Source organism: Pocillopora damicornis, chromosome 11, assembly GCF_964200805.1.
Source record: "Pocillopora damicornis chromosome 11, jaPocDami1.2, whole genome shotgun sequence".
Classification (NCBI taxonomy): domain Eukaryota; kingdom Metazoa; phylum Cnidaria; class Anthozoa; order Scleractinia; family Pocilloporidae; genus Pocillopora; species Pocillopora damicornis.
Genome location: NC_142680.1, coordinates 203,938 through 229,165, shown reverse-complemented (window position 1 = coordinate 229,165; position 25,228 = coordinate 203,938). Strand labels below are relative to the sequence as shown.

At 36.8% G+C, this 25,228-nt stretch overlaps 6 protein-coding genes and 1 long non-coding RNA gene across 11 annotated transcripts in view; 4 read left to right on the top strand and 3 right to left on the bottom strand.

Annotated features, from left to right (window-relative positions):
* Nucleotides 1–30: 30 nt before the first annotated feature.
* Nucleotides 31–7,860, bottom strand: LOC113676642 (tubulin beta-4B chain). 2 transcript variants are annotated; one of them, XM_027193320.2, is made up of 7 exons: nt 7,593–7,860; nt 7,115–7,209; nt 5,394–5,502; nt 4,933–5,043; nt 4,236–4,693; nt 3,265–3,759; nt 31–1,121 (listed from the first exon to the last, which is right to left on the bottom strand). In XM_027193320.2, the coding sequence occupies exons 2-7, from the start codon at nt 7,169–7,171 to the stop codon at nt 987–989; spliced, it is 1,365 nt and encodes a 454-aa protein (XP_027049121.1). In that variant the 5' UTR covers nt 7,172–7,209; nt 7,593–7,860; the 3' UTR covers nt 31–986. The 2 variants fall into 2 exon arrangements, with proteins under 2 accessions (XP_027049121.1, XP_027049122.1); XM_027193321.2 differs by having other exon boundaries at nt 7,115–7,206; nt 7,593–7,695.
* LOC113674148 (uncharacterized) overlaps nt 1,793–25,228 on the top strand; it is a 48,260-nt gene continuing 24,824 nt past the window's right edge. The window contains exons 1-2 of the mRNA XM_089188107.1: nt 1,793–2,043; nt 14,186–14,267. The gene's annotated coding sequence lies outside the window, so the exon portion shown is untranslated. The remainder of the gene's footprint in view (nt 2,044–14,185; nt 14,268–25,228) is intronic.
* LOC113676636 (galanin receptor 2a) lies at nt 10,820–13,615 on the top strand. Of its 2 annotated transcripts, none has more exons than XM_027193314.2 (3): nt 10,820–11,425; nt 11,848–12,028; nt 12,158–13,615. In XM_027193314.2, exons 2-3 carry the CDS (start codon nt 11,860–11,862, stop codon nt 12,985–12,987), a joined length of 999 nt encoding a protein of 332 aa, XP_027049115.2. In that variant the 5' UTR covers nt 10,820–11,425; nt 11,848–11,859; the 3' UTR covers nt 12,988–13,615. The 2 variants fall into 2 exon arrangements, with proteins under 2 accessions (XP_027049115.2, XP_027049114.2); XM_027193313.2 differs by lacking the exon at nt 10,820–11,425 and adding an exon at nt 11,534–11,673.
* Nucleotides 14,877–17,595, top strand: LOC113676662 (rhodopsin, GQ-coupled). The gene is made up of 2 exons (XM_027193345.2): nt 14,877–15,179; nt 16,186–17,595. The coding sequence occupies exons 1-2, from the start codon at nt 15,023–15,025 to the stop codon at nt 17,031–17,033; spliced, it is 1,005 nt and encodes a 334-aa protein (XP_027049146.2). The 5' UTR covers nt 14,877–15,022; the 3' UTR covers nt 17,034–17,595.
* Nucleotides 17,515–19,173, bottom strand: LOC149036960 (uncharacterized). Of its 2 annotated transcripts, none has more exons than XR_016181289.1 (3): nt 18,976–19,173; nt 18,192–18,275; nt 17,515–17,748 (listed from the first exon to the last, which is right to left on the bottom strand). It is a non-coding gene; the product is annotated as an uncharacterized LOC149036960 (long non-coding RNA). The 2 variants fall into 2 exon arrangements; XR_016181290.1 differs by having other exon boundaries at nt 18,192–18,242; nt 18,976–19,158.
* On the top strand, nt 19,687–21,509 carry LOC113676660 (uncharacterized). The gene is made up of 4 exons (XM_027193341.2): nt 19,687–19,805; nt 20,536–20,595; nt 20,935–21,033; nt 21,340–21,509. Exons 1-4 carry the CDS (start codon nt 19,727–19,729, stop codon nt 21,414–21,416), a joined length of 315 nt encoding a protein of 104 aa, XP_027049142.2. The 5' UTR covers nt 19,687–19,726; the 3' UTR covers nt 21,417–21,509.
* LOC113676659 (allatostatin-A receptor) lies at nt 21,024–25,220 on the bottom strand. Of its 2 annotated transcripts, XM_089188102.1 has the most exons (4): nt 24,864–25,064; nt 24,094–24,329; nt 22,732–22,803; nt 21,963–22,124 (listed from the first exon to the last, which is right to left on the bottom strand). In XM_089188102.1, the coding sequence occupies exons 2-4, from the start codon at nt 24,299–24,301 to the stop codon at nt 22,111–22,113; spliced, it is 294 nt and encodes a 97-aa protein (XP_089044228.1). In that variant the 5' UTR covers nt 24,302–24,329; nt 24,864–25,064; the 3' UTR covers nt 21,963–22,110. The 2 variants fall into 2 exon arrangements, with proteins under 2 accessions (XP_089044227.1, XP_089044228.1); XM_089188101.1 differs by having other exon boundaries at nt 21,024–22,803; nt 24,864–25,220.

The following is a 25,228-nucleotide window of genomic DNA, read 5'->3' as shown; positions in this document are numbered from 1 at the left end:
CAAGGTAAAAACAAAACCTTATATCCAAGATCTTTTGGGGTTAAGCTTTATTTTCAGCCTTTTTGTAAGTTAAATAATCAAGTATATTTATAAATAATTCAATATTTTTAATCTCTTTAAAATTTCAGAAAGATCCCTCTTTACCTATTTATCTTGCAATGTTGAAGTAACATCATTGATTTAATACCTCATTATTTAAATATATGATTATGTTTGACTAAGAATGGGGTTTTTGGCTTTGTTGATCAAGAGAGGAATACCTTTCTAATATCAGTTTGGAAAAAATACATCTTCAGGATACCTTAATTTTGAAATAATCCTGAGTAAACTTATTTCAATTTTAACTGAAAATTCTTGAAGGATTAATTTCTTACATAAGTAGTTTTAATTGTTCACAAAGAAATTTACTTCAAATCCTAATCTGACATAAGTCAAGTAAATCAGCTTAATTTAATTGACTTAAATTGCAAAATGAATTGCTATATTATTTACATTCAAAAATAAGCATAGCCCTTAATGGAGTAATCAAACATAAAAAAAAACTCACCAATTTAAATGCAATAGAAAATACATTTACTTTAAGACCTGTTTCAATGAATAAATGAAAATATCCCTTGACTTAGACACTTTGTAAAATGTTCTGTGTTGTATTATTAACTCAAACAAAAAACTGATTGTTTCACCGGTAAAACTTAAAGTATATGTTGTAATAATTTAATAAACTGTAATCATAAAAACATCTTGAGTAGAGCCTCAACTCAACTTGCAGGTACCTCACTCACTCTCATCAAAGTTAGCTGGAAAATACTTGTTGAGAACCTAATATTCTTTAATAAAGAATCAAGCTAATCTTGGAACTATAAGCATATATACTTGTTATAGCAACTCTCACAAATCATTCAGTTGCATGATGATAAAGTTAAAGAGTTAAAGTAAGTAAATAGATGAACATAATTGTACTTCAAAGTAAATCTTTTGCTTTTCATTTATATATTATTGGGTGAGTCTCTTGGGAAATCTGTTAGCTCTTCATATTCGCCGTCATCGTATATGATGTCCTCTGGTCCAGCTTCCTCATACTGTTGATACTCGGCGATAAGATCGTTCATGTTGGAGTCAGCCTGCGAATTGAAAATCATTAAAACCTGAGCTCAAATTTAGACTTTATCACATCGGTGTGGTTCATACCCTTCCAAAACATCTAAATGCCCAACCTGGAAGAAAGACAGGGGAGACTGTTGCCCTTTTTTTCGTTGATTTTTTTTCTTCAGTTTGGGTTATTGTAAGTGACTGTCAATGTTCTCACCGTGATATTTTTCCCCTGCCCTCCCCCGTTCCAATTATTAGAATTAACCTACTAGAAAACATTGGCTTTACTGACCATTTATTATAATGCTGAGGAAAGGAACGAGTAAAAGTTTGTGTTGGTTGTTCTAACAACCGATGCATGCCTGGAAAGCGAAGAAAAATTCCCCTCCAAAATGCCACCTTGTGAGGTTTACTCTGTACACAAATTCATTTTTATCCAATGCTCAATTGAGAGCAAAATTTTTTTCAATAGTTTACATCTATGCGGCTTCTTTTCTATTTTTTGCTCCGTACATGTTTCATCCCACGTATACTTCCTTCCTGGTTGTTGTCGTAATTATTTCTTTATCCGCGAACATCAACATTAATAAATCTAACCAATCGGGGTGAAGCTCTTATACACCACGCAAATAACCAATGAGAGGGCGCAGCTTATCCACATGGCAGCGCGCGCCATGGCGGGAATTTTGGTTTCTTTGTTTCGTAATCTGTTGCATAGCTTTGGTGCTCAAGCAAACTCATGTTATTCAGGAACGAGCACGTCAGCCTTTGAGCTTCGACACTGCCTTCCTTTACCTTTGCCTCATCTCATTGTTCTCGGCTTGTCAATTGCTAATTGTGCGTGCAATCGCTTGATCAGTCATGTTTTGAGAAGAAAGTTTAATAAGGAACTGGAATTCAGGAACGAAGTCGGGAAGCGATGGCCATGCTCAAAAGTGTTATGAATGGAGAAAGGTCAGTTTGTCTATTATTCAGGATGTCGTTATTCTTTAAAAACTAAATTTTACTTTGTAACGAGAGTCAGAAATTCGGAACGCCTTTTATTGTGTTGGTCTGATGTAAACCTTTGTCTAACTCGGCTGAATTGAATTTTAGCTAGTGCGAATTTTCACGCATTTTTGTCGATGTCACAAAAATGTATTCGTTTGTATTCTTTTCTGAGCTGACAATTCGCCAACGGGCCACGGCGATTTTTCTTTCAAAGCTTTCGTACTTAATTTGCTCGGAAACAAACAAAATTTCTTTCACAAAGCGTTGTCAAATACTTCAAAATGAAAAAATAATTCGTGGTTGGTAGTGCGCGGCGTTTGGTTTCGGCCAAGAGACTCATCAGAAACTTCGAAAATGTCAAAAAAAACTCGTTGAGCATCGCGCTCAAAGTCACGTTCGCGAATTCATGATGTTAACAGTCTAGCCCTGCATCGCAGAAGGATTCCCAACTTCACGTTCACGAGGTAAAAGTTGTACAGTAAGAAATTGTCAAATACTTCTCGAAAAAAAAATTCGTGGCATAATTTAGAGTCTGTTCTAACGCGTTCCAGTGAACGCTCGTTTCCTGTTGGTGTTGTATTCACATGTGCACGGCTGATAGGATTTACTCTAATCCAGTTTAAAGTAGCCTTCACAATAAATTTATCAAGACTTTGAATGAAGCACCATTAATGAAAGACCATGAAATCAAGTTTGATATTTTAACGTGACTAAAACAGTGCCTGAGGTCAGTTTGTTAGCTTTAGCAACAGCCTGGCAACCAGTTAACCAATTAGTCTTCCATGAAAGTTATATTTTACAATTAAAAACTTAAGAATTTGAGCGGTTCTTTGCTTAAAAGCCAGTTCAGTTTGTTTCTTTTCCTGATATTCTTGCTGCTTGAATTTAAAACCAATTTATATTTCCATCTTGGATGTAAAAACGGCAATGTGAAAACAACTTTTTAGGTTATTGTGCCAAGAGGTCCTAGGTTTCGGAAAATTGCCATCTTACTTTTAAATTGTGGTACTACTAACATTCTGCAGAAAGATAACTGGCCGCGTTGTGATCAGGTCATGGTGGGAGTTGACTTTAAAACCACTGAAAGTAATATTCCACTAGTTAGTTCTAAGCTCAAAAGACGGAATATGCTCGAAAAAGTGGCTGGTTTTCAAAGAAAATAACAAGGCAAAGATAAAAAATCACCTCGGTGAACTCCATGATATCCATGCCTTCCGTCGTGTACCAGTGGAGGAAAGCTCTCCTTCTGAACATGGCAGAAAACTGGTCAGTAAATCTTTTGAATGCTTCCTGTATGGCGGTACTGTTATAAAGAAAGGTGGCGGAGGTTTTTTGTCCTTTGGGCGGTACATTACACACAGCTGTTTTCATGTTATTCGGAATCCAATCGACAAATGAAGTCGAATATGCGTTTTGCATTGCGGAGATGGTTTCCTCTACGTCCCTCATAGCGAGCTGGCCTCTGAACATAGCTGCAGCGGTAAGGTACCTTCCCTGGCGCGGATCACAGGCTACCATCATGTTTTGAGGTCCGAACATGTTACTAGTAAGTTCCGAGATGCCGTATGATCTGTAGCTTTGAGAGTATCGGCTGATGAGTGGTGCGTGGGCGGGAATGAAGAAATGAAGTCTTGGAAACGGAACCATATTTACTGCGAGTTTTCTAAGGTCTGCGTTTAGCTGTGGAGAGCACGTTGTCCGTAAGTACCCAAAGTTTGATTTAGTTATTTTAATCTGACAATTGCGAGGAAAAAATTGTTTACAGTCATAGCTCTACAAATGGCCACCCTCTCCCCCTCCCCCACCCTTAAGGGCTGATATTTTTGGCCCCTGTGCACGGTGCGCATAAGAACTAATATTTGAAAATGACACATCGACCACGCTTAGTTGATCACCGAATTATTCGCGTAGAGAAAATGAAATATCTGCAATATCGAAAGCGGACACTGAGATAACTGAAGAACTCATTTTTCCCGTCTGGTTTCGTTTTGTTTACATTTATTATATTGTTTTCTATTTCTACTTGATACGTTTTGACTTTCGAACTAAGTTGTAAGAAACAATGGGTACTTTTTTGGAAAAAGAATATTCTGTGTTTCAAAATGAACGTGTTATCATTTATTGTTACAGATTTAATTTAGCTTATTGATCATTACCTGACCAGGAAAGCGCAGCGAGGTCGTGACTCCTGCCATGGTCGTGGCCACTAGTTTGTTTAGTTCACTGTAAGTAGGCGTCTTCAGTTTTAAAACATTCGAACAGATATGGTACAAAGCCTCGTTATCAATACAAATCGCTGCATCTGCAATGTCCACAAGATGATGAAAGCTTAGCGTAGCATTATATGGCTCAGTGACTGTCTCAGACACTCTTGGCGAGGGCAGCACACAAAAACTACTCAGTAGTCTATCCGGATATTCTTCGCGAATTTTTGACATTAAAAGCGATCCGAGGCCAGAGCCTGTCCCTCCTCCTAAAGAATGAGCCACTTGAAAACCTTGCACACAATCACAAAATTCCGCCAGTTTTCGTATGCAGTCCATCCCTGCTTCTAGAAGTTCAGACCCTTCCGTATAAAATCCTTTGGCCCAATTATTCGCCGCACTACTCTGACCTGTAATCGGAATTAAATATATGGATTACATACAAGATGAGTTGAGGTCGAGATATTATTGTAAAACAACAATTGTTATAGCAGGATTGGCTATTAACACATGATTGAATATTTTCTGTAAATTATATTTTTGCGAACGTCATTTGGATTACTCTCCGAATTCGAACCAATAATAATTTACAGTAAAATTGCTAGTTCTCAAAGATAGTTTCCTTTCGCTTCTGTTTTCTTCAACTCACCACAAATGCAGTTGTCAGGGCTAAAGAGTCTTCCGTACTTTGAAGTGCGGAGTGAATCGATTGAGCCTGGTTCCAAATCCAGGCATGCTGCTCGTGGAATGTACCTGCCATCTGCATAAAAGAGAGAAAAATAAATTCCTATCACCTGAGAGTAAAAACCCGAAAAATTCAATCAGCGAACAACAGGCGAAATACTGAGTATGCAATAAATGATATAAGTTATCGTCGAAGACTTGACTTGACCAATAATTTGGCGCGGGAGCAAACAGCGAGAATTAAATCAAAACATTTAATAAGAACAAGATCTTTTATTCTGTAGTCTAGCAACTGCATGCCTGTATTAAGTAGTTTAAAGTAAAACCCTTTTTCTCAAAGATCTTTTCTAGCTGAAGGAAACCATGTGTAGGGATGATAGCTCTCTTTGTGGGATGAGATGTACCCAGTGCTTACGCACCACTTACCCACTGTTTCGTTAAAATAAACGTTAAGTCTATCCAGTTGATTTGGAGTTTTTCCTGTGTAGTGCCCATCTGGCGAAATCCCGTGTTCATCAGAAATAAGTTCCCAAAACTGCATTAAGTCGAGAACAAGAGAAAGAAAGAAATAAATCGCATGCAGACAGATAGATAACAATATGTTTGAGCTCGCTTCGTCCTTGAACGTCACATCTGTTTCAGCTTTTGTTTTGCAATGTGGTTGTCGTAGGATATGTATATTGTGGGTCACTGATTCGAGAAATATACCATCTTCATTTCTGTTATTTGCTACCGTGCTAGTTTCTTGTTGACTGCGGATAATTTGCGTTTGTTATTAATAAAGCAAGAAATAATATAAAAACGATGACACCGTCCCATGAGTTAGAAATGCTGGTGGAAAGTTTTTGAAACGTTTTGTTCAAGAAATATGTAAGAAAAGGCGAAACTTGAGACAAGTTTTTCTGTTAATGTTGTCATTTGGAGCAAAAACGACCCTTAACAGGTGAATCGACAACAGCCTACAGTACTGCAGGTGGCCTAGTCTTACATCGTGACCAAGTAAAAGAATTTATTCCTTCCGGCGAGGTGAAATCTGTGAAAGCTGCGATTTCTTCTGAACCATAGTTATCACCCTGGTTGATCAGTTAGTTCCTATTGATAAGAGTTATTTAGTTAGTTAGTTTTTTTTTCTTTTTTGCAGTTGTAGTTTTAATAGATCTTTTCTCCAAAATAGAACAAAAGCGAGGGCTTTAACATTAGCTGGTAAATTAGAGACCTGCTTTTCATTAGGCAGGTGGTCTACAGAATTTTTTCTTGTTACTGCAGCTTAAAGTCTCTTTGCGTCCAACTTCAATAAAAATTGAACGTTTAGGAAGCTAAATATTTCCTCTTATTTACATGTGCATCTCTTGAGACAATTTCTTCTATTTGCTGATCAGTTTAAATTTATTGAACAGTTTAAATTCACCGAATAGTTCAAAATTGTTTTAGGCTCCGTGAACCCTTCTGCGACGGTAATTTGCGTTTAATTGATAAACTATAATTTCAATGAACCACGCTGACTTTAAACTTGTTATATTGAAACAATGAAGGAAATCCATACTGTTGTTTGAAAAGATGGGCTTTTAAGTCGGCAGATTTTACGACTAGTGTTTCGTCAAATGTCAAAACATTTTCCTGCATAAATTAATAAATAGCCGTTTTCTAGAGCTACTGGCATCCAATATGAAATCTGTTTTATTGTCAAACGGACCGTGCACTTTAAAAAAGTCTTGCTGAGTGGAAAAACTTGCAAACTGTACGTGTAACTGGAGGAATACCTCACATATAGTTTACAGATAATATTGGTATTTTGTGGAGATAACACTATATAGCATAAAATGAAAGAGATTCGTGATCTTTTTCCTCTAAATTTAGATGGTATTTTGAATTACTACCCATGTTTTTTGTTCACGGTGTTCAGCGGAAGATCTTGAATTTGTTAGCATCTCAGAAATTATCTGTAATAGTTTCAAAATTATTTTGCGAGGCAAAAGTGAGAGGGTTTTATCCTGGATTCGACACTTAAGGATTTTTTTTGGGAGCTTTGTTCAACAACATCCACAAAAATGAGAACGCTTCATGCATTCCACCCCTGAAACCTTTAGATGCCACAACCTTTCGTCTGCTTAATGGATACAAGCTTTGACAAATACATGTTTAAATACCTTAGAACTTATCTGATTCCCACACTGTCCAACTTGAATGTGCACTATGTCTCTCATGATAGGTGCTTACTATTGCTGGATTGATTACCTTGCTTCTGTCAATTGTAAAACAAGGGTTTTAACTGCAAATATTGTCCCACACGGAAGTAAATTTAGTTTGAAACAGCTCGTTGGTGTTGGTTCCTTCCGAGAGACATGTCTCATTAAATATTATTACTTAAGTTAGAGATATTTTCACCTTTTTACTGCCACTTGACTCTGATTTTATATGGACAACTGAACACCTACATATCTCTATCTCAACCAATAGATAAACGACTCAGTAGTAAGGTTACGTTGCATTTACACATTTAAACGGGATTTATTGGTCTCTAACTTGAATTCAAAAGGAGCTGTAACCTGGACTGGTAAAATTTTCATATCAAAAACTCTAAAGTTAGGAACATTTTCAGATTCTGTAAAGAGGAAAAGGTCTTACCTTGCAAACTTGTTCTTGAATGATGAACGCCACGGACCATGGTAAAGGCAATTAAGTATATTCTACAGGATCAGTTAACAGTAAGAGAAACTGAAACGGCCATTAGGACATATTTGAAACGAGCTACATTCTATCGATTGTTCGTTTGAATGAATAATTTATGACGGCCATGATTGCTCTCTATTTGGGGGTGGTCCATTCATGGTGTCTTTCCAAGCGAAAGTAACAAATTGTCAGGCTAAAGGCTTCTTCAGGAGCTGTCGTCTTCCTATTGGTCAAAAGTCAGATAACATGGGTCTAACAAAGGACTTTGTGGCCGCTCACACAAGTCGGTTTAAAATGAAACATTCAAAGACTCTTCACCCGCAGAGAAAAATCGTGAATGATTTGAGTCTATTCATAGCTACTGGGTTAATAAACTGTGTAGGTATAATTTCCACGGACATCAGCCTCACGCAATGGAGATACTGAGTCCATGGTCAATCCAAAACAATTGGACAGTGTTTAATTCAACGAGTGCTTTCTTTATTGTTGTTTCCGGTGTCAAATTTGTTTCTGCCTTTGGGAATTGCAACGTTATTCAAATTCGGAGACTACTGTTTTTTTTTTCTTATTGAGATTTCCTTTGAGCGGACTGGTCAAACAGGGAGTGGGACTGGGCATACGCTCAATCCTTGTGGTCTTCGATTGCAAATGAATGGATGTTAATTGTCTTGGTCCGACGAAAGCTCTACGATCAGATTAGCCGTCTCCGTACACCTGGTCGAGGTGTACGGAGATGGTCACACCCTTGTTATTTTGTAACTTTAACAGAAAATTTAAGTTTTGATGTCTTACACTGTTATTATAGCATTTAACTTTGACCATCGAGAAAACGTAAATGCGGCCGATAGAGTAAAACGGAGAGCAGGTGGTGTCTTAAACCTGACAAACTTCTTAAGTTTAAAAGTTATTCTTGCGCTATATTACAGAGAGTAACTTATTTAATCGATGCTTAGCCCGTTTCATTTTGCTGCGCTTGCATGTGTGTTAATCGATCCAAACTTCAAAGCACAGGGATTACGATGAGTAGAACGGATGCTGGAATCAATCAGCATCGCGCTGCACGTAACTGTGACAGAAACTGAGTTGAAACGGAAATAAAATATAGAGTCTGACATGATTCATTGGCGGCATCTCGTGAAACAGGCTCATTTAACGGTTCAATGCAAAGACATCCAGGGAGAGAATTAAAACAGGATCCAAAACAACTCGGCAGTGTGCTTAGAGCAGGTGGTAGTGTCAATAGTTTCTGGTGAAAAAAAAACCAAGGCCCTAGGAACCATTGTAAGTTTTTGGTGGGCCGAAATCAGTCCAGTATTAAGTATGTTGATATCGAAAAAAGAAAACACGGGTATTTACTTTTCTCTTAAGATTGACTGCCTGCTTAGGTCAAAGGTGTTCTTTACGTTCAAACCACATTTGTGTTCCCCTTTCTGCATTAAAAACCCTATGTTACATTGCCAGGTCTGATTATAATCAAACGGTGATATCACAAAATCAGATGTTTTGTCAGCTCATTAAGTTATTTTTCCCTAGAAGAGCAGTAATAATAACTTTCTTTATAAAGGAGGTCGCCTTGCCCATAGGTAGTTTTACAGGCTCGTCATATTTTGAGCAGTACTCAAGTAAAGAAGCTTGACAAATTGATATTTCATATGTGAAATACATTTCCTACAATATGATCCGAGATTATCTTGGATAACATGTCTTGTTCTTGAATGTGTTTGTTCTTGAACAGCGGAAAAGAAAATAGAAGTCAATACAGAGATCTGACACTAAGAAACTGCTCTAGTCGCACATTGGCTCTAAGATCAAATTCAAAATATCAAGATGACTGTAGAAACTTTAAAACTGTGACAAATTTTTGTTTTGTTTCTCTTTGACATTGATTCGCTAGTGTTCTCGTAGCTTTTAAGCGCGTGATTGTATGTGAAAAAGTTACCCAGTCTTTACTTTGTAAGAAACTGAGAACACTCAAAGTAGGGTTACATTATAATTTGCAGTAGGTTCTTGAGACGAAGCACTAAATTTAAATGATAGATTGCACGTCCTTGATTGCTAAAAAACCCGTTTTGGTTTTTCTTTTGATTGTGATAATTCTTTTCACTTCTATTTTACAGAATGCAGCTGCTATCGAAAATTTTTTTTCAGAAAAGTTAACATTGCTTGTTTAATTTCCTTTACGATGCCAAAATAAGCTTATACGACGAGAGAAAAAAAGTGACAAGTTGTTTATTTTTACCTAGCTAGGTTATACACTAAAGTCAGACTTACCATAAGGATCTATACAAACCTGCGGTTCTAAACATAGATGGTTCGAATTAATTTTGTAGCACAACGAACATTGTGAAGTGCCGTCACAGGACTGAGATATTTGAAAACGACGTACTCAATTCGGGTTCAGAGAACAAAAGGTAAATACTGCCATTTTGTAACATAACCATTCATGCATGGGAGAGTGGTAAAAAAACGGACGATGATGCATACGAGTATACATTCCTTTCTACTTTTTAGATAAAATAATATGCTTTTGAGCTTTATCAAAAATGTGTCCTCTTGATCAGGGTTTGAAGGTAGGCAGTTCAAGGACTGTACTGTTGTAGTTTGCTTTCTGTCTATGAACATTCGCACAAAATTACAGACTAGGCTGGATTATGTCGGCTAAAATTGGTTAACTTTAATCCGCTGACAAATACGAACAAAGAAATGGATAAAAAGTTGGTAGTTTTCCACTAAGTGACCAAAAATATTATAACGTGACATTGCTCACAACGTAGCTACCTTACATTTATTTTCGAGAGTGCTTTTAAAGCTACGTGATGCAAACAATAATTGTAATAGGACAGATGTTGGTTAGATGTACCTTTAGCTGTCACTTTGTTATCGACTTGTCCAAATGTTTTGAAAATGATTGAGTCATCCAGCCACAAATGTTTTCTTTGAAAATTAGCATGCAATTGTATGCCTTTGAGAAAAACCTTGAGCTGTGCTGAAGTAATTTCATCATGGATGTACAAATTCTACTAAACCTTACCAGCTAGCGTTTCAAACTTATCCTAAAAAATGAATGAGAAATAAGTTAAAGCTTTCATTGCCAAAATCTAAACTGAAACTAAAAAAGAGTCTATCACGTATATTTGACTACTGCACACTGTTGACTTGAGCTTATTATGCAAACAGTATGCTTTTATTTTGAATGAGGCCCCCATCGTTTCCGGGGATTGCTCCAAGGATGACGTTGAAATCCTTAAGATATAAGGGCTCTCAATCCTTCATTTTCTCCAAGGGTTCCTTTTTGAGAAGGAAACGGTATTAATTTATTGAAGTGGACAGCTACACATCGTCAGAATAATCTTTTATTCTCACGAAAAAACATTGTTTACCTTCAAAAAGCTAGTGGTTTGATATAAGGGAAACGCGTTACGTGCATGACAACATTAAGGCCACACGTTTTTTGGTTAAGCAATGATAGGTTGTATAATTCGACTTTTTTTAAGAAAAACATTTTTTTCTATTAATTTTTGATTGTTTTGTAAATAAATTTTAATACTTTGATGGCCTATTTTTCTGGTTTCACTGGCAAAATAACAGAATTAAAATCTGTGAAGCAGCTCCTTGGTCAATATAATTTTTCGGTTTTTGATTGGTTTCATGGATTTTAATTTGCAAATCAGTTAGTCACCGGATATTTAGTAGATTTGATTTATTACTTTGGATCCTACGGGAAAGATGCTATTTGTAAGAAGAATCTTACTTTATCAAGTTCAACGAAATACAATACGAAAATTGTTGTAAGTACATCAAATTTCTTCCGACATGATCATTTAATATGAGGAGCTGATATTTCTATTGTTAACCGCTCACGTCTGAAACATCATTGCGTGGGTCCAACGTCAATTCAGGTTCTCAGTATGCGGCCGGAACAGCGTTTGGTAGCACGTTCTTTAAATCAAGACCTACATTTTCTTCACATAACCTGATGAATGAAGGTTTTGTACTGGGTTAACCTCCCGAGCAACAATCTTACGATAATTCAAATGTTAGTTCTAGAATATTTTCTGAAAATAGACAAACTTCCTTTCCTTAGTTACGACCTCGCATACCTTCTTTTATTTTTTTATATTAATAACAGTAGAAGTTTATTTCTAAGGAACTAGATGAGTAGGATCCGTGTTACTTAAATGTTAATTATTGTGCTTTTCTTTCCTTGCAGAAAACGGTGCACATGGTTTTCAGTGGAGATTTAAGTCAAAGGTTCTTTTTTGCGGCCGTTGCAATCATCTCTTTCACTGGAAATGTCTTCTTTATTGTGATTATTATACGCAATAGGAAACTACTGAGAAAAGCTTATCACAAAATAATACTGAGCTTGGCCATCACCGATATGATGATAGGTTAGTCTATGTTGCAATTTTGAACATTGAGATTACTGTCTTACAAAACTTATGAAATTTACCATGAACTATCCCAAAAATAAGCATTTGAAATTATTGAGGTGATGATAATTTTTCTCTTCTTTCTAGGTCTTTGTCTTGTCTTAACACCAGTGTATATTATTGGTCAAAAACCAGCTCTAACAAGCAAGAATGTTGGCTCTGCGATGTTTTGCTACGTCATAGGAAATCAATATCTTGTATTTACGCTGGGAATCGTTTCCTTGTATACCGTTACGTTACTTGCAGTGGAGCGCTGGTGTGCTGTATTTCGTCCCTTTGAACATCGAACAACTTTTAGAATTCACAAAGTGCGACAGTATCTGATCATTATTTGGATTGCTTCCTTTGCTACAAATAGCACTCACATCTTAGAGACCAAGTATTTTCTTAACAATGTCAACACAACTGAACGTTGTGTGTTCCAAGGGATAGCCAGCAGAGAGGCGAGAGTTGTCATAGGAGTTGTAGAGATTTTCTTAAAATTTCTGATACCATTTTTAATTCTCGTGGTGTCTTTCACTCACCTTTATCGTTTCATGAAGGATTCACTTGTTGTTGCAACGACTCATCCAAGCAATTACATTGCCCTTACACGTGTCACACATATGGCTGCCGCAACATCGTTGGTGATGGTGTTGTGTTGGTTTCCCAACCAACTTGTTTATTTACTATTCAAGCTCGATGTTGTGCAGCTGAATACCCCATTTCATAAAGCAACAGTTATTGTTTGCATGTTCAACTCTTGTTTGAACCCTTGTATATTTCTGTTAAGTAACAAACTATACAGAAAAAAGGCAAAAGAACTACTCCCTAAGTGCAGAGGATCAGTAAAGGACTTCGACTTAACTTCGACAGAATCAAAGAAGGTGGTTCAGTCTGTTGTACCCGTAAAGTTTCTAGAGGGAAATATCCTCTAAGAGGAGAAAATGGAGATATTTGATCCTTTTTAATTGTATAGTAATGACCTGGGTTAAAAAAAAAGTCGACCTTTCCATACCTATTTATTTTTACTCATTTATACTATAGTGCAGATATCTGCAGACTGATAAGACGCCTTACGTCTCGGTGTTGAAACATCTGTATAGAGGGGCTATAAATCAAGAGTCAATCATGTGTAGTGTTGTTTACCAGAGTCTCGGTATGAACTATTATACACTGATAGCGGATGCGTATCCTCCATTTACGGATTGTGATAGATACTATCAAACTAAATGTAAACATGTTATAAGGTTTAACTAGCAGTATATTATATAAAATTTCAGCCAATTTGCTCTAAAACAATGTCATCTAAATAGAGTCTTATTGTAGGCAAGTAGACTGTCATTTTTGTATTTAGCTGTCGTTGGAGATTTACCCTTTACGAAAAATACGAACAGTAGCTTGTTAGATCATAAGAATCTAAATCTGTATATTTGTTACTGTTCATACGAAATCACAAACATTTTTCTCAGCGACAACAGTTGATAATAAAAAATATTTATGTGTGTTAAACTAGCAAATTATTGTACCTGAATAATTACATCAATAAAATGAAGCTTCTCATTATTATGTTTACTTCATATCTTTAAGAATGGCTAGTATACCTAATTGATTTCTCATCAGACAAGCAAACCCATCACCCCAAGAAAGGTGAAGAATTGAAATGTGAAACTCAGACTTATTCGTGAAGGGTGCCACCCGGGTTAAGGGCCTTATTTATTAAAGGGTTGGTATTGTTTGCAAGGAGCCTGGAGCTCTACCTGGGTAACATGTTATTTCACATACAGAATAGTTAATTTTGGTAAAGTGGTTAAGTTGCATGCCTATACAGGGCAATACAAATTTATGCCTAACGGTTATGATTGTTGGTGATGTTGGAACGTGCTTCAGTCATAGCTACGATTTATATTTCATTCAAAGAAATCTTTTGTGTACTGTAGAGGTCAATGATATTAGAAATCGACAGTCGAGTGACAGCAGAGACTCTCATTTTCGATCCAATTATCCCCTGAAGATCTGAGAAGAAAATTAATCAGTTGATATCTGGTAATTTATCCAAAAAAATAAAAAAGCAGAGTTTAATTTTGTATCGGGACAAATAATCGAATTTTAATTATGTTGTTATTCTCTTTGTAGTCTCTGATAATATCCCCTTTGGCTGGAGATAAAAGACATGTGCTTTGGCGATCCGTGGAAAAGGCTGAAACCGGCTGAAAAGGTAAGACAAGAATCCTGCCTCACGTTTAATGGAGTTGACGTCTCAGATTTTGTAGTCGATGTCAGTCAAAATGAGTTAAAATTATTGGTTTTTGAAGTCAGTACTTCACATTAAAAAATCCTTGATGTCGACTTCTTAGGTAGAGAAAACTGATGCGCCAACCAGTAAGGATGGGCATCACAATTATCATGGTTGTGAATTTTTTTTTCTCTAAACACACAGAGGGAGGAGAAACGCACTTTGTGTGATTTCTATCTTTCTTATTATGATTCGATTGGTAAGGCTGCAAGACTCGCGACCAAGATGTTTCGAAGCTGTTTTCTAGAATATTATTAAAAATATATAAATAAAGAGAAAACGAGAGGTTTTTTTCTGTTACTCGCTTTGATGGCAGTGCTCCGATATGTATGTCATTTCTTTCATCAAATTAACTAATAAAAAAAAACTCAAAGCTTCGAAGAGAAAGAATTACCAACTTTTCAGAAAAACATCATAAATTTTGCAGGCAGAGATAGGTTCCGGATAATTGCCTTTAATAGGACTGACATGGTAAACCCTAAGCAAATTGGCTGGCGACATCAATTATCATTACACGTCATTCGGAAACATAACACCGGACGATACACCCTGACTGCTGCTATTGTCGAAGTATAACATTTGCATTGGAGCAAGCCAAGTCTAAGGAAATATAATTCACTAGCCATAAAGGCAACATATATTGCGAATTTATCCGTACACTAGTCTAATTGGCGAAAATGAAGGCAGGCATAAGAGTTTTGTTTGGTATCATAGGATCTCTCGCCATCATTAACAACAGCCTTCTGCTGGTGGTAATTTTTCGAAACAGAGCCCTGCTGAAGACTCCATACAACAGGCTAGTTTTAAGCTTGGCCATTACTGACTTAATAACAGGTAAATCATCATTCTCTTTAAATGAAAAACGAGAGAATATTCGCTTGATAAAAAATTATTGTTTCCAAATGACTTACTGAATATAATCAAGAAGTGCTAAACGAAAAATCCTTTTTTTAATTTGAAATCGTCGCGTCGAATAACACGCACTTTTTACATTTTACTTCTCCCCTAGACAATTGTGTGCCTTTCATATCTTAGCCCCTAGGGAATGATAGCTTTCTCTTTTTCATATGTTTGGTCGCACGGAGCCCTTCATTGTAATTAATTAAATAGTGTTCTATCTTAACACATGAATCGATGGCTTCCGAATGGTAACCATGTCGAAGGTGGCATTTGCGTATTTGGTGCCAGATGTGTAACTTTTCTCAGTTTTAATTCTAAAACAATTTTAGCCTGTAATTCTAGAGAATAGAATTATGATTTTCAGGAATAAGTTGGTGAAATCTTTCTACTGATTGACAGATGTCAATCTCTGCTAAAATTGCTTTTAATTTTAGAATTGCTTATTGGAAGTTGTTTGTTTTTTAAGTCACCTCTACAAGAACTTCCCTCAGAAACTGCAATTTAAAACGAAAAGTTTTTTTTTCTGTTGAGGGGAAAGTTACAATAGAAAAAAGCTCAGTGAGTTTTCATTACCGTGAATACGATAGGCATCATACACCAGCAGCTCAGTGCAGTGTATCATTGAGTTGCCCTACGCATACTCCATGCGAAGACATGTTTAGCCTTAATCTAAACATTTCAAGCTAAGTAAACTTCCATTCAAAGGTTTTTACTTATGATAATCACACATCTGTCTAATTTTGACGGTTGGGCTCTAATACTCTTCCCAATATTCAATGATTTTCTTTCAACATCAAGTCACCTGCCTTTTTGTCAACAACCACAACTGTAAATTTCTTTGATATATATGGTAATTAAGGGACAGAAATGTAAATCTTGGAATAGAGTATCTTTGTAAATAGAGATATGACGTATATATATGTCTATTTCTATTTTAAAGGAATTGGTATTTTTGTTACACCTTCGTACATTATTGGGCCCGATTCGATCACAGTTTCATCAGGAGGTTTTGGCCAGTTTTTCTGCAGAGTGATATATTCTCAGTACCTCGTGTTTACCCTGGGCATAGTATCAGTCTATACAGTTGCATGTATGGCTATGGATCGATGGCTTGCTGTAGTTCGCCCAACCAAGTACAAAACAATTTTAACGAAGTCGCGAGTAAACATTTGTGTGTTATGCGTATGGATGCTCTCTGTGCTTTTGAACGCTCCGCACTTGATGGAAATTACAGCTACAAGCGGTTCAGACAGGAAAGAGCAGTGTTTATGGATTGTTCTTACCGGAGGTACTACTAGAAGAGTTGTGGCTTTTTTAGAATTTGTGGGAAAATTTTTCCTTCCCCTTCTTGTCGCAGCCGTTACTTTAGTAAGTATCTACAACCATGTCAAGTCGTCACCGGCTCTGTTTCAAACAAATAGGGGCAAGGCTGGTTTAAGGTTACTACGGATGTGTTTGTTAACAGCGGTCATTCTTGGAGTGAGTTGGTTTCCCAACCAGTTGTATCATCTGTTGTTCAAATATGACATAGCTCGGATGGACACGCCCTTGCACCATTTTACTGTCTTTATATGTATGTTCAACTCGTGTGTCAACCCTCTGATCTATTGCCTTAGCAACAAGATGTACCGTAGATACTTTACGCTTCTTTTGTGTCCGTGGCACAGGGCAAGGGTCACGGAGATGGAAATGACTGCGTGTGATTCTGTCAGCAGAGCTAATGAAATAAGACCAACCCAAACAATTGGACCGAGTGCAGCAAGCGTAACAAACATGGCAATTGCTTAATGATTTTCCGAAACGCATCATAAGCAGCTGTTGCAGAAATAATTGATGAAACAAACCAGCTTTTTATCTGTCTTCTTTGCCATGTATATAACTTTCTGGCTTATCCTTGAGTAAGTTAACAAGGAAAGTTGGTGTATCAGTCATAAAAGAAAAACGCCATATTATATTTTGAAAGTGAGCTGGTTCAAAGTCCCTGCAGGGGCTATTATCTTCTCTTCTTGTGCGAGACACTCTGCTCTGACAGTGCTATATATGAGAGAGGGGATTTCTTAGAGACACATTTCCCTATCTACTGATAAAATAATTTTGCGCAGTCTTTGAATGATGCCATTTCCAATAACTTTTCCATTTCTTCTAATTTTTGTAACAGGGTGTAACGGTATTATTCGGTTTGTCGGCGTGGTTTTTCTATGTTACAGGTGGTTTCAGATGGTGGATTATTCTGAAATATTACTGTGATAAAACGAAAAACAAGCTAAAATTTAAGTAAACCGGCAATGGATAACTCCGCCGACAAAAAGTTTTATTCAATTTACACAAATACAGTCAACTTTAAGCCATATATAACTTGTGGTGATGTCCCGTTAGTATCAGTTAGACCAGTATTGACGCTATGACGGCAGGGGCTGTCCTGTCCGTTCAAACTCCTTTTTGAGTTCGTCCCATTGTTCAGCTGTCATCATGATGTCGCCTTCAAATGCATCAACCCCGTTTTCTGTGAGCAATTACAATTTCTTTATTAATCCACTGGTAAAAATTTCCAAAACGCTAAAACAGATCTTAGATTAGTCATGGCACTAATAAGGCCTAACACAGGTTGAATTCAGTTAATTATCCATCTAGCAATTAAAATTTCATTTTTACTAAACTATGAGCCTGACGCGATTTCCAGTCCGGATATCGATTTCGTTGCGCTGTTCTCTTTTTAAACTTGTGAGCTATAGCGAACTCTAAGCAACCATCACGTTTCATAAAGAACTTGTATACTTCTCGTCTACTCAATCAATTCTTTTGGAAAGTAGAGATATTGGAATATTATTTCCTTCTCCCGTATTCATTCGACGTTAACCTGTAGCATCGAGCTATTTTACAAATCACACATTTATCAAGAAGTTTGAGTATTGGATTAGAACTGTAGACCTGTTACGATAACCTTACTTTGATTCACGTCGATTTCACTTCTGTCATCGTCAACTTGCGGATCCCCTTCTGTAAAAGGATGACCCTTTTCGTTCAGCCCATCTCATAACCCAATAAGATTTTTACATGAGATAAGTAAACAAACTTTTCTATCAGCAGATCACCAAGAATATGTTAAAACTGTTGTAAAGCTCAAAGGTAGAAGTGATCCATTCTCAGTCGCTAAAATTCATGACGAAGAGACTCAGTGATTACTGATGGGAAAATTTCACACACCAAGATTTATCCTCACATCTAGGGTGCATATTGTAAGAAATTACTTCTCTAAGGCCTTCAGCTAGTGCGATGGCTGAACTGATTTAAGTTCTTAGAGACCAGCTAGAATTAACTTGACGCTTAAAAAATTTTGTGGATTTGAAAACAGGCGCAAAGTAAATACTTAATTTTTTCTCTTCATGAATGATTTTCCTGCGTATATTGAACCGGTTTGCCGCCAAAAATGTATATTTATAGAAAAGAAAATCTTTTTTTTAAAGAAAGAACCAAACGTTCGGGGAACATCATTCCTGAATCAACATACACACATGCAAAAAGGCAAATGGATTATGATTCGATTTACCTTCATTTATTCCAATTAGTCCTGATGCATTTTAAATACAATACGGGTAAAAATCCTAAACTTGGTGTATTTTCGAACCCATTTACCTTCCCTAACCAAACAAACATTATTTTACCCGTATTTTACCGCGTGTATTCATTGTGCAATTAGCCTATGAAAATAAGTCATGATTTTACTCTGTACCTTCCTCGGGAAGAGTTTCTTCGGTAGCAGTGACCACTGAAGGAGACAAGATTAGAATTAACAAGATAGAAACAACTTTCATGTTACTTGAAGGGCTTGTTTCTTAAAAAATTCACAAATCTGAAATTTTTCTGTTGGAAAATGGACACGACTGAGCCTTGAATCAATTCAGCTGTATTTGCCCGCTGGCGAATTGTTGAGGAATTAGCCAATCAGATTTAGTGAATTATAAACGATACAAACAATGAAGATTTCAATGAATGTCGAATTGCATGCTAACTTTAAAATACAATGTATCATGGCTACATATTTTGCACATAACATAACCAGTTCGGATATACTGATATCCTCTGGTCTCCACAAATATATGAGAGAATCTGTGTCCAGAAAGTCATGTCTCTATTTCAGATATTCAGATATTTGATTACAGCTAACTGAATACCTTTTTGCTTTTAGTCTAAGCTCTTTTCCATGCCATCTGTACTTGTGTTTTTTCAAGAAACAAAGAGCAATCAATGTTTCAAAAGATTCCTCAAAAGAAGCATAAGTGAAGTTAAATATACCCTGCCCATTAAGGAGGCGGCATTTTTTTAAATGAAAATTTACTTAATGTCGTCTTCCACCAAATTAACTTTTTGGCTGAATCAGATGACGCGGTTTTGTTGGATTGGTCGGCGAATAGTTTTATTAAACCTCGCACCTTCGATACCCGCATTTGAAGTCGATACCTGCCTCTCAAGTTACGCTCAAGATGAAGTGGTTATTTTTGCTCGCGTTCACTCTTCTGACCGTCGGCGTTCTAAGCGCTCCAGCAAACGACGAAGAAGATGGTAAGTTCTCTTTCATTCACAAGTTAATATCTAGCATGCAAGAAAATTCCTTTTTGAGATTTTCCCAAGTTTCTGCATTGCAACCCTCACTACTAACCTCTTTTTTTTTTTTGACAACTGTTACCAATATTAGATGCACTCGCAAGACTTATGATGATTTTTGTTAATGTTGTGCTATCAGAACTTTGTAACGAAGGAGAGTTTTATTATCTTAATGATCTGATCCAATTGATTCTGAAATATTCACGGATTTTCAGATTTCCACACCGGATAGTCAATTAAGATTTAATTTGACAAATTTTAAAAAGATGCGAAGAGGTGATCTGCTATTGATGAAGGAAACTTTCCTCCTTGCTTTGCCATTAATTTCGAAAGAATTTGTCTTTCGTCCAGTTTGATATCCAGTTTCGTCGAGGTTGAGAATGAAGGTCCGATCAACACCAAAGAGAGCGACTCGAAAATGTTATTGTTTAAGTAGTTGATGAGGTGTATAAACAGGTGACATCTGGGACAATACTAGGATTTACTATTGTGAGGTATGTGAAAACATACAACCCTAATGGATACTCGAGCAGGAAAATGGGTTTAATTCAGAATGATAACCCACCTTTCATCCTAATTAAACTCATTATTCGGTTAAATTGAAATTACATTGCTAGATTAAACGTTTCTTTCAAGACCGAAACTCAAATGTAGCTTTTGTTTAAATGAAAATTAATTGCAATCGCAGAGTTATTGACGGAGTTGGAGGTAAAAGATAATGCTGAAGACGAACCTGAGACTGGGACGGGTCAGTGATGATTATTATTTGATAACAGTGATAATTTTAATAGAACTGGTATGATTTGTCACTAAAAGTAATCTTGACCCAGTTGTTCGAAGAAGGAATTGCACATAGATTTAAGTGTTATGCCATCGAAAAGTCTTGTTTAAGGTTAACCAAAGAGGGGTGTTAATAATCTTTTCAAAAATTCGGCCTTGACTTCAGAGTATTAGAGTGTGATATAACTCGTGCTAAATTGCATTTAGGAGAAAACCTTTAGTTAATGCATGATAATCTCTCTGATGTAGTTATACTCTATGTATGCTCAAAATTAACTTACATTTTTTCGTGTGATTTTCCAAAAAGAAGAGGAACGCTTTGTTCGGGAAGTGGAGGACGAAGAGGAAGAAGGAGAACTAGAAGAAACAGCAATGAAAGACACCGTCGAAAACGATGAGACTGATGGTATAAATTCTTTATTTACCAAGAAGAGCGTGATAACAAAATATTTTTCGTCGTGGTTTTAAAACACGGTACCTGATATTTAGCGCTGCCAAGCTTTATTGTATTGATTTTTATCAATGTTGATGATGATTAATTTTAAAGGTCAAATTTATGCATGAATACACACAACAGTGTTCAAAGTTTATCCTTAAATCTAGTATATTTTCTCTTTTTCATGTAACTTCTTTTTTGCGTCTTTTTGATGCTCAGTACTTTCTAACATTTTGAATCAACTGTTTATTTGCATTTTGTCTTTTGTTTTCCTAGAAGTCAGCGAAAAGAAGACCTCAGTCGAAACCGAACAACCCTTTGAAGACAGCGAAGTAGATGATACCATTGAATAAAACGGTTCTAAAAAACTGTTCGAAAGAGGGAATTCTTTACAGATTGTTGTTAACTATGGGAGTATTTATTAAACTTAAGGATACACGGGGAAATCTCTTCTCTGTTATTATATATTATTGTTGTTATTATTATTGTTATTATTATTATTATTATTATTATTATTATTGTATGTTGTTATTAATGTTTTTGTAGCATAACACTCATGCGGCAAACATCTACTCTGACACACTTTCCTGGGTTTTTTGTGATCAGATAGGCACAAACAACCCTACGATATCACTATTTTTTTTAAAGAGTGGTAACGCGCATTCGTTATGATCTCTCAGCCCTAGCCCCAAACAAAAAATTTATTGCTATTTTTTCTCATGCAAGGTTTATTTTTCGTCTCCTTATTCCCGGTTTGATATCTTTGGTTTCTCTAGTTCACAAGCGAACCTTTCTGTTGCCGGCAGCAGCTCCTAGTTGGCTTTCCTTATACCTCATTTAAGGTATTCCACTTCGGTAACCAACGTCAAATGCGAATTTCAGAAGCACTCCGTGAATTGTAGTCATCAAAGCGAGACGTTCTTGCCCCTGGAAAGCTTTGCTGGGTATATCCTGATGCCGTGTTACTGTTGCGCATCGTATGAGCTCGCTTATCATCCGAAATGACATCTGCGGCATCATATCCCGATCGCCACGGACAAAGAAAGTTTATGAAGTGTTTTCTGTAAGATGGGTTAATTGCGCAGTAAATAAAGGGGTTGAGGGTGGAATTTCCCATGCACATAACTACCGTTACTTGATGTGCAGCGGTATCCATTTGGGTAATGTCAAACTTGAACAACAAGTAATACACTTGGTTAGGAAACCAACATATTGCCAAAACCACTGCAGTAATTGCACACATGCGCAGTAGACGTACACCAGCTTTACCTCTATTTGTTTGAAACAGAGCTGGCGAATCCCAAACTTTGACCCACAGACTCAGGAACGACAAACATGTGATAACGAGTGGCACGAAAAACTTTCCCAAGAACTCAATTAATGCAACTCCTCTTCTGACGTCTCCCGTCGTCAGCGAAACCCATTCACAGTGATTTTCGGGCCCCAGTTTCATTTCGAAAAGGTGAGGGGCGTTAAACAGAAACGATATGAACCATACAGTTGCCACCATTATATAGATTCTGTAACTTTTAAAACCTGCTCTGTACCGAGCAGGCTTTGCCACTGCAAACCATCTCTCGAGCGATAAACACGTGATTGTATAGACTGAAACAATGCCGAGGGTAAACACGAGGTAGTATGATACGACTATTCGGCAGAACAGCTCACCAGCGAGGCCACTTGGGATTGGAAAGTTGTTGATCCCTATGATGTAAGATGGCGTCAAAATCAGGCCTACTCCTGTGGAAGGAAACACCATAAAAATTTTCTTTCTCATCTTCTGGGTACTGAGAGGAGTTTTATTCGACTCAAACTCTCTAGCACTCTAGAGTGAGCTTTGAGCATATCAGCTTACTAGCCCACCCAGCTACCTCAGATCCCCTAGGGTCTACATGACTTCTTAACACATTTTGATATGAAAAACACAATTTAATACGACGTTTAAGAAAGCACTTCGAATCCAAACTCATAACTATTACGAGATCTGGTCCTCGAATCGATCAGTGTGCCTGTACCTGGAGTATCCTAAATACGATAAATGTGTTTGTATTTCTCTTCAACCTCTCCATGTATTTTTTCGAATGTCTTAGTCAGATGTTGCATCATTTATTCAGTAGCCCCTCTATACTCGTGCACACAAGCGTCAAATTAGTTTCGAACAAGTAAAAGAGCGACTCTTTCTATACTCTCTCAGTTTAAGACCTCATCGCGTAGAATGCCTATTGTTCTCGGGACATTTACTTGCAGTAGCGAAAAAATTATAGATCCGTAAATATTAGCGGCGAAAGATATTCTGGAGAGCTTTGATTGGCCAAAGATTACGCGCTCATTCCTCCTCAGGGAATAATGCTTAAGCTCATTAACTTGTCAAGGCGGAGCTACGAAACAATAGCTTGGAAAGTTATTGTTTATGCTATTGTTAGAAGAATATCACACCTTACATGCGTGTGTTACAACCTGGAAGAGCGTTCGATTTTGAAACCTTCGTTACATATCCATCTATTTCTTCATCCTACTCAATAAACACTTTGGTTCTATCACTACCCGTTAAGGATTTGATTTTCATTGGAAAAATTTACCTGCACAATTTTTCTAAAATAGAAAGGACGTTATGAGGTTTGTAGGTCACTCTGACACTTGTTTCTTTGAAACGAAATAAAAGTCACGCACGAGGCAGCCGGTAAAAGAGAGCAACTCACGTGCCCTCTGTCTACTCCTCGTGTTTTAGCTTTCAGCTTCGAAAGAGAAAAAGAATCTTCCGAAGTAAATTATTATCTCAATACTGTATTTCAAAATTATAGAACCTGAAGGTCTGCTTTGGCGAAAGATGCAACGTTAAAGCGCGTATTTCACCTTGAAATACAACTCTTAGTGAGCTGTCAAGACTGAATGTATTTGTCTACTCCAAAGAAATTTTCTTTGCTATTGCATTAACCCCTGTGAGCAAGCAAATGAAACTTATCTAAGAGCTTAAGTCAATCAAATCCGCAATGAATTCAAAATATGCCTAACTCTTATTTAACCACATACCTGTTGTCATATCAGTTACCGCCAAGCTTAAGATCAGGACATTGTATGAGCTTCGCAAAAGACTTCGGTTGCGAAGGAAAACTGCAATTAACAAGCCGTTGCTTAAAATAGAAAGCACGGCAATAATTCCCATGGACACTCTTAACGCCATGTGTAGTTCGCCTGAAGTTTCATGCTCTTCCATACTAGTGATGTTTTTGTAAATCATTTTGATACAGCCTCGAAAAGCCAAACGGCTGAAATGCAAAAATAAAGATAATGATTAGCTCGTTTAAAGAACTAGTCGAAGCTTGTTTAACTTGCCCGCTTCATTGACGTTAATTGTCGATGATTTTCGTTTTAAAAATAATTGAGATAAGCTAGGTATACATGTGACGTACATGTTACTTTTTTTTTTGACCTTCAAAAGGAACTCCTTGGCTGCTCAGCGTGTAAATAACAGCGCACGATAGAGAGAGAAACGCATCGAAGAATGTAACTCTCTTTGAGTGACGAGGTCGAAGGATATTCATTTGGGGGATAGAACATTTTGCGTTTTAAAATGATACAGCTAAGTCATTTGAGGCTAATAAATCCTACATTGACAAATGCAACTACGATCGAAGGCTAAATGGACTAAATATCATTATGTTCAGGTTAAAAAAAGATTAAGTAATTCACGAATTATCTATAACTAACAATATAACTGAAAATGGTGGATTTCATAGAATACACATGAATTATTTCTACTAGGTACTTTAAAATTTATGTTTTTGTTGGCGTGAACTTACCATGTAAAACGTCACTACCAGGCTATTTACGTCCGTAAAGCGGTTCTCAAGGGGAAGCCGTGAGAAAATCAAGATTCTGTTTCTGTTTCGACTAGTGAAGCCCAACTGCAGATAGGAATTAATGTATGTTTCCAGGATTCTCTGAGTTGGGTTGTGAACAATAAAAGCTGGTTATTTGAAAAAATTCCTTATATTCCCTTTGAACTGTCGTAATAGAGCAATATCACAGGCGCACACCATATATAGATGAGTGCCGGAACAGCGTTAATTCCGATGCCAACATTCATATGTAAAAATTAGCATCTCACGTGAAATAAAGACGGTGTGTTAATTTTACTTTCCATCCTGTAACTAAAGGGCAAGTT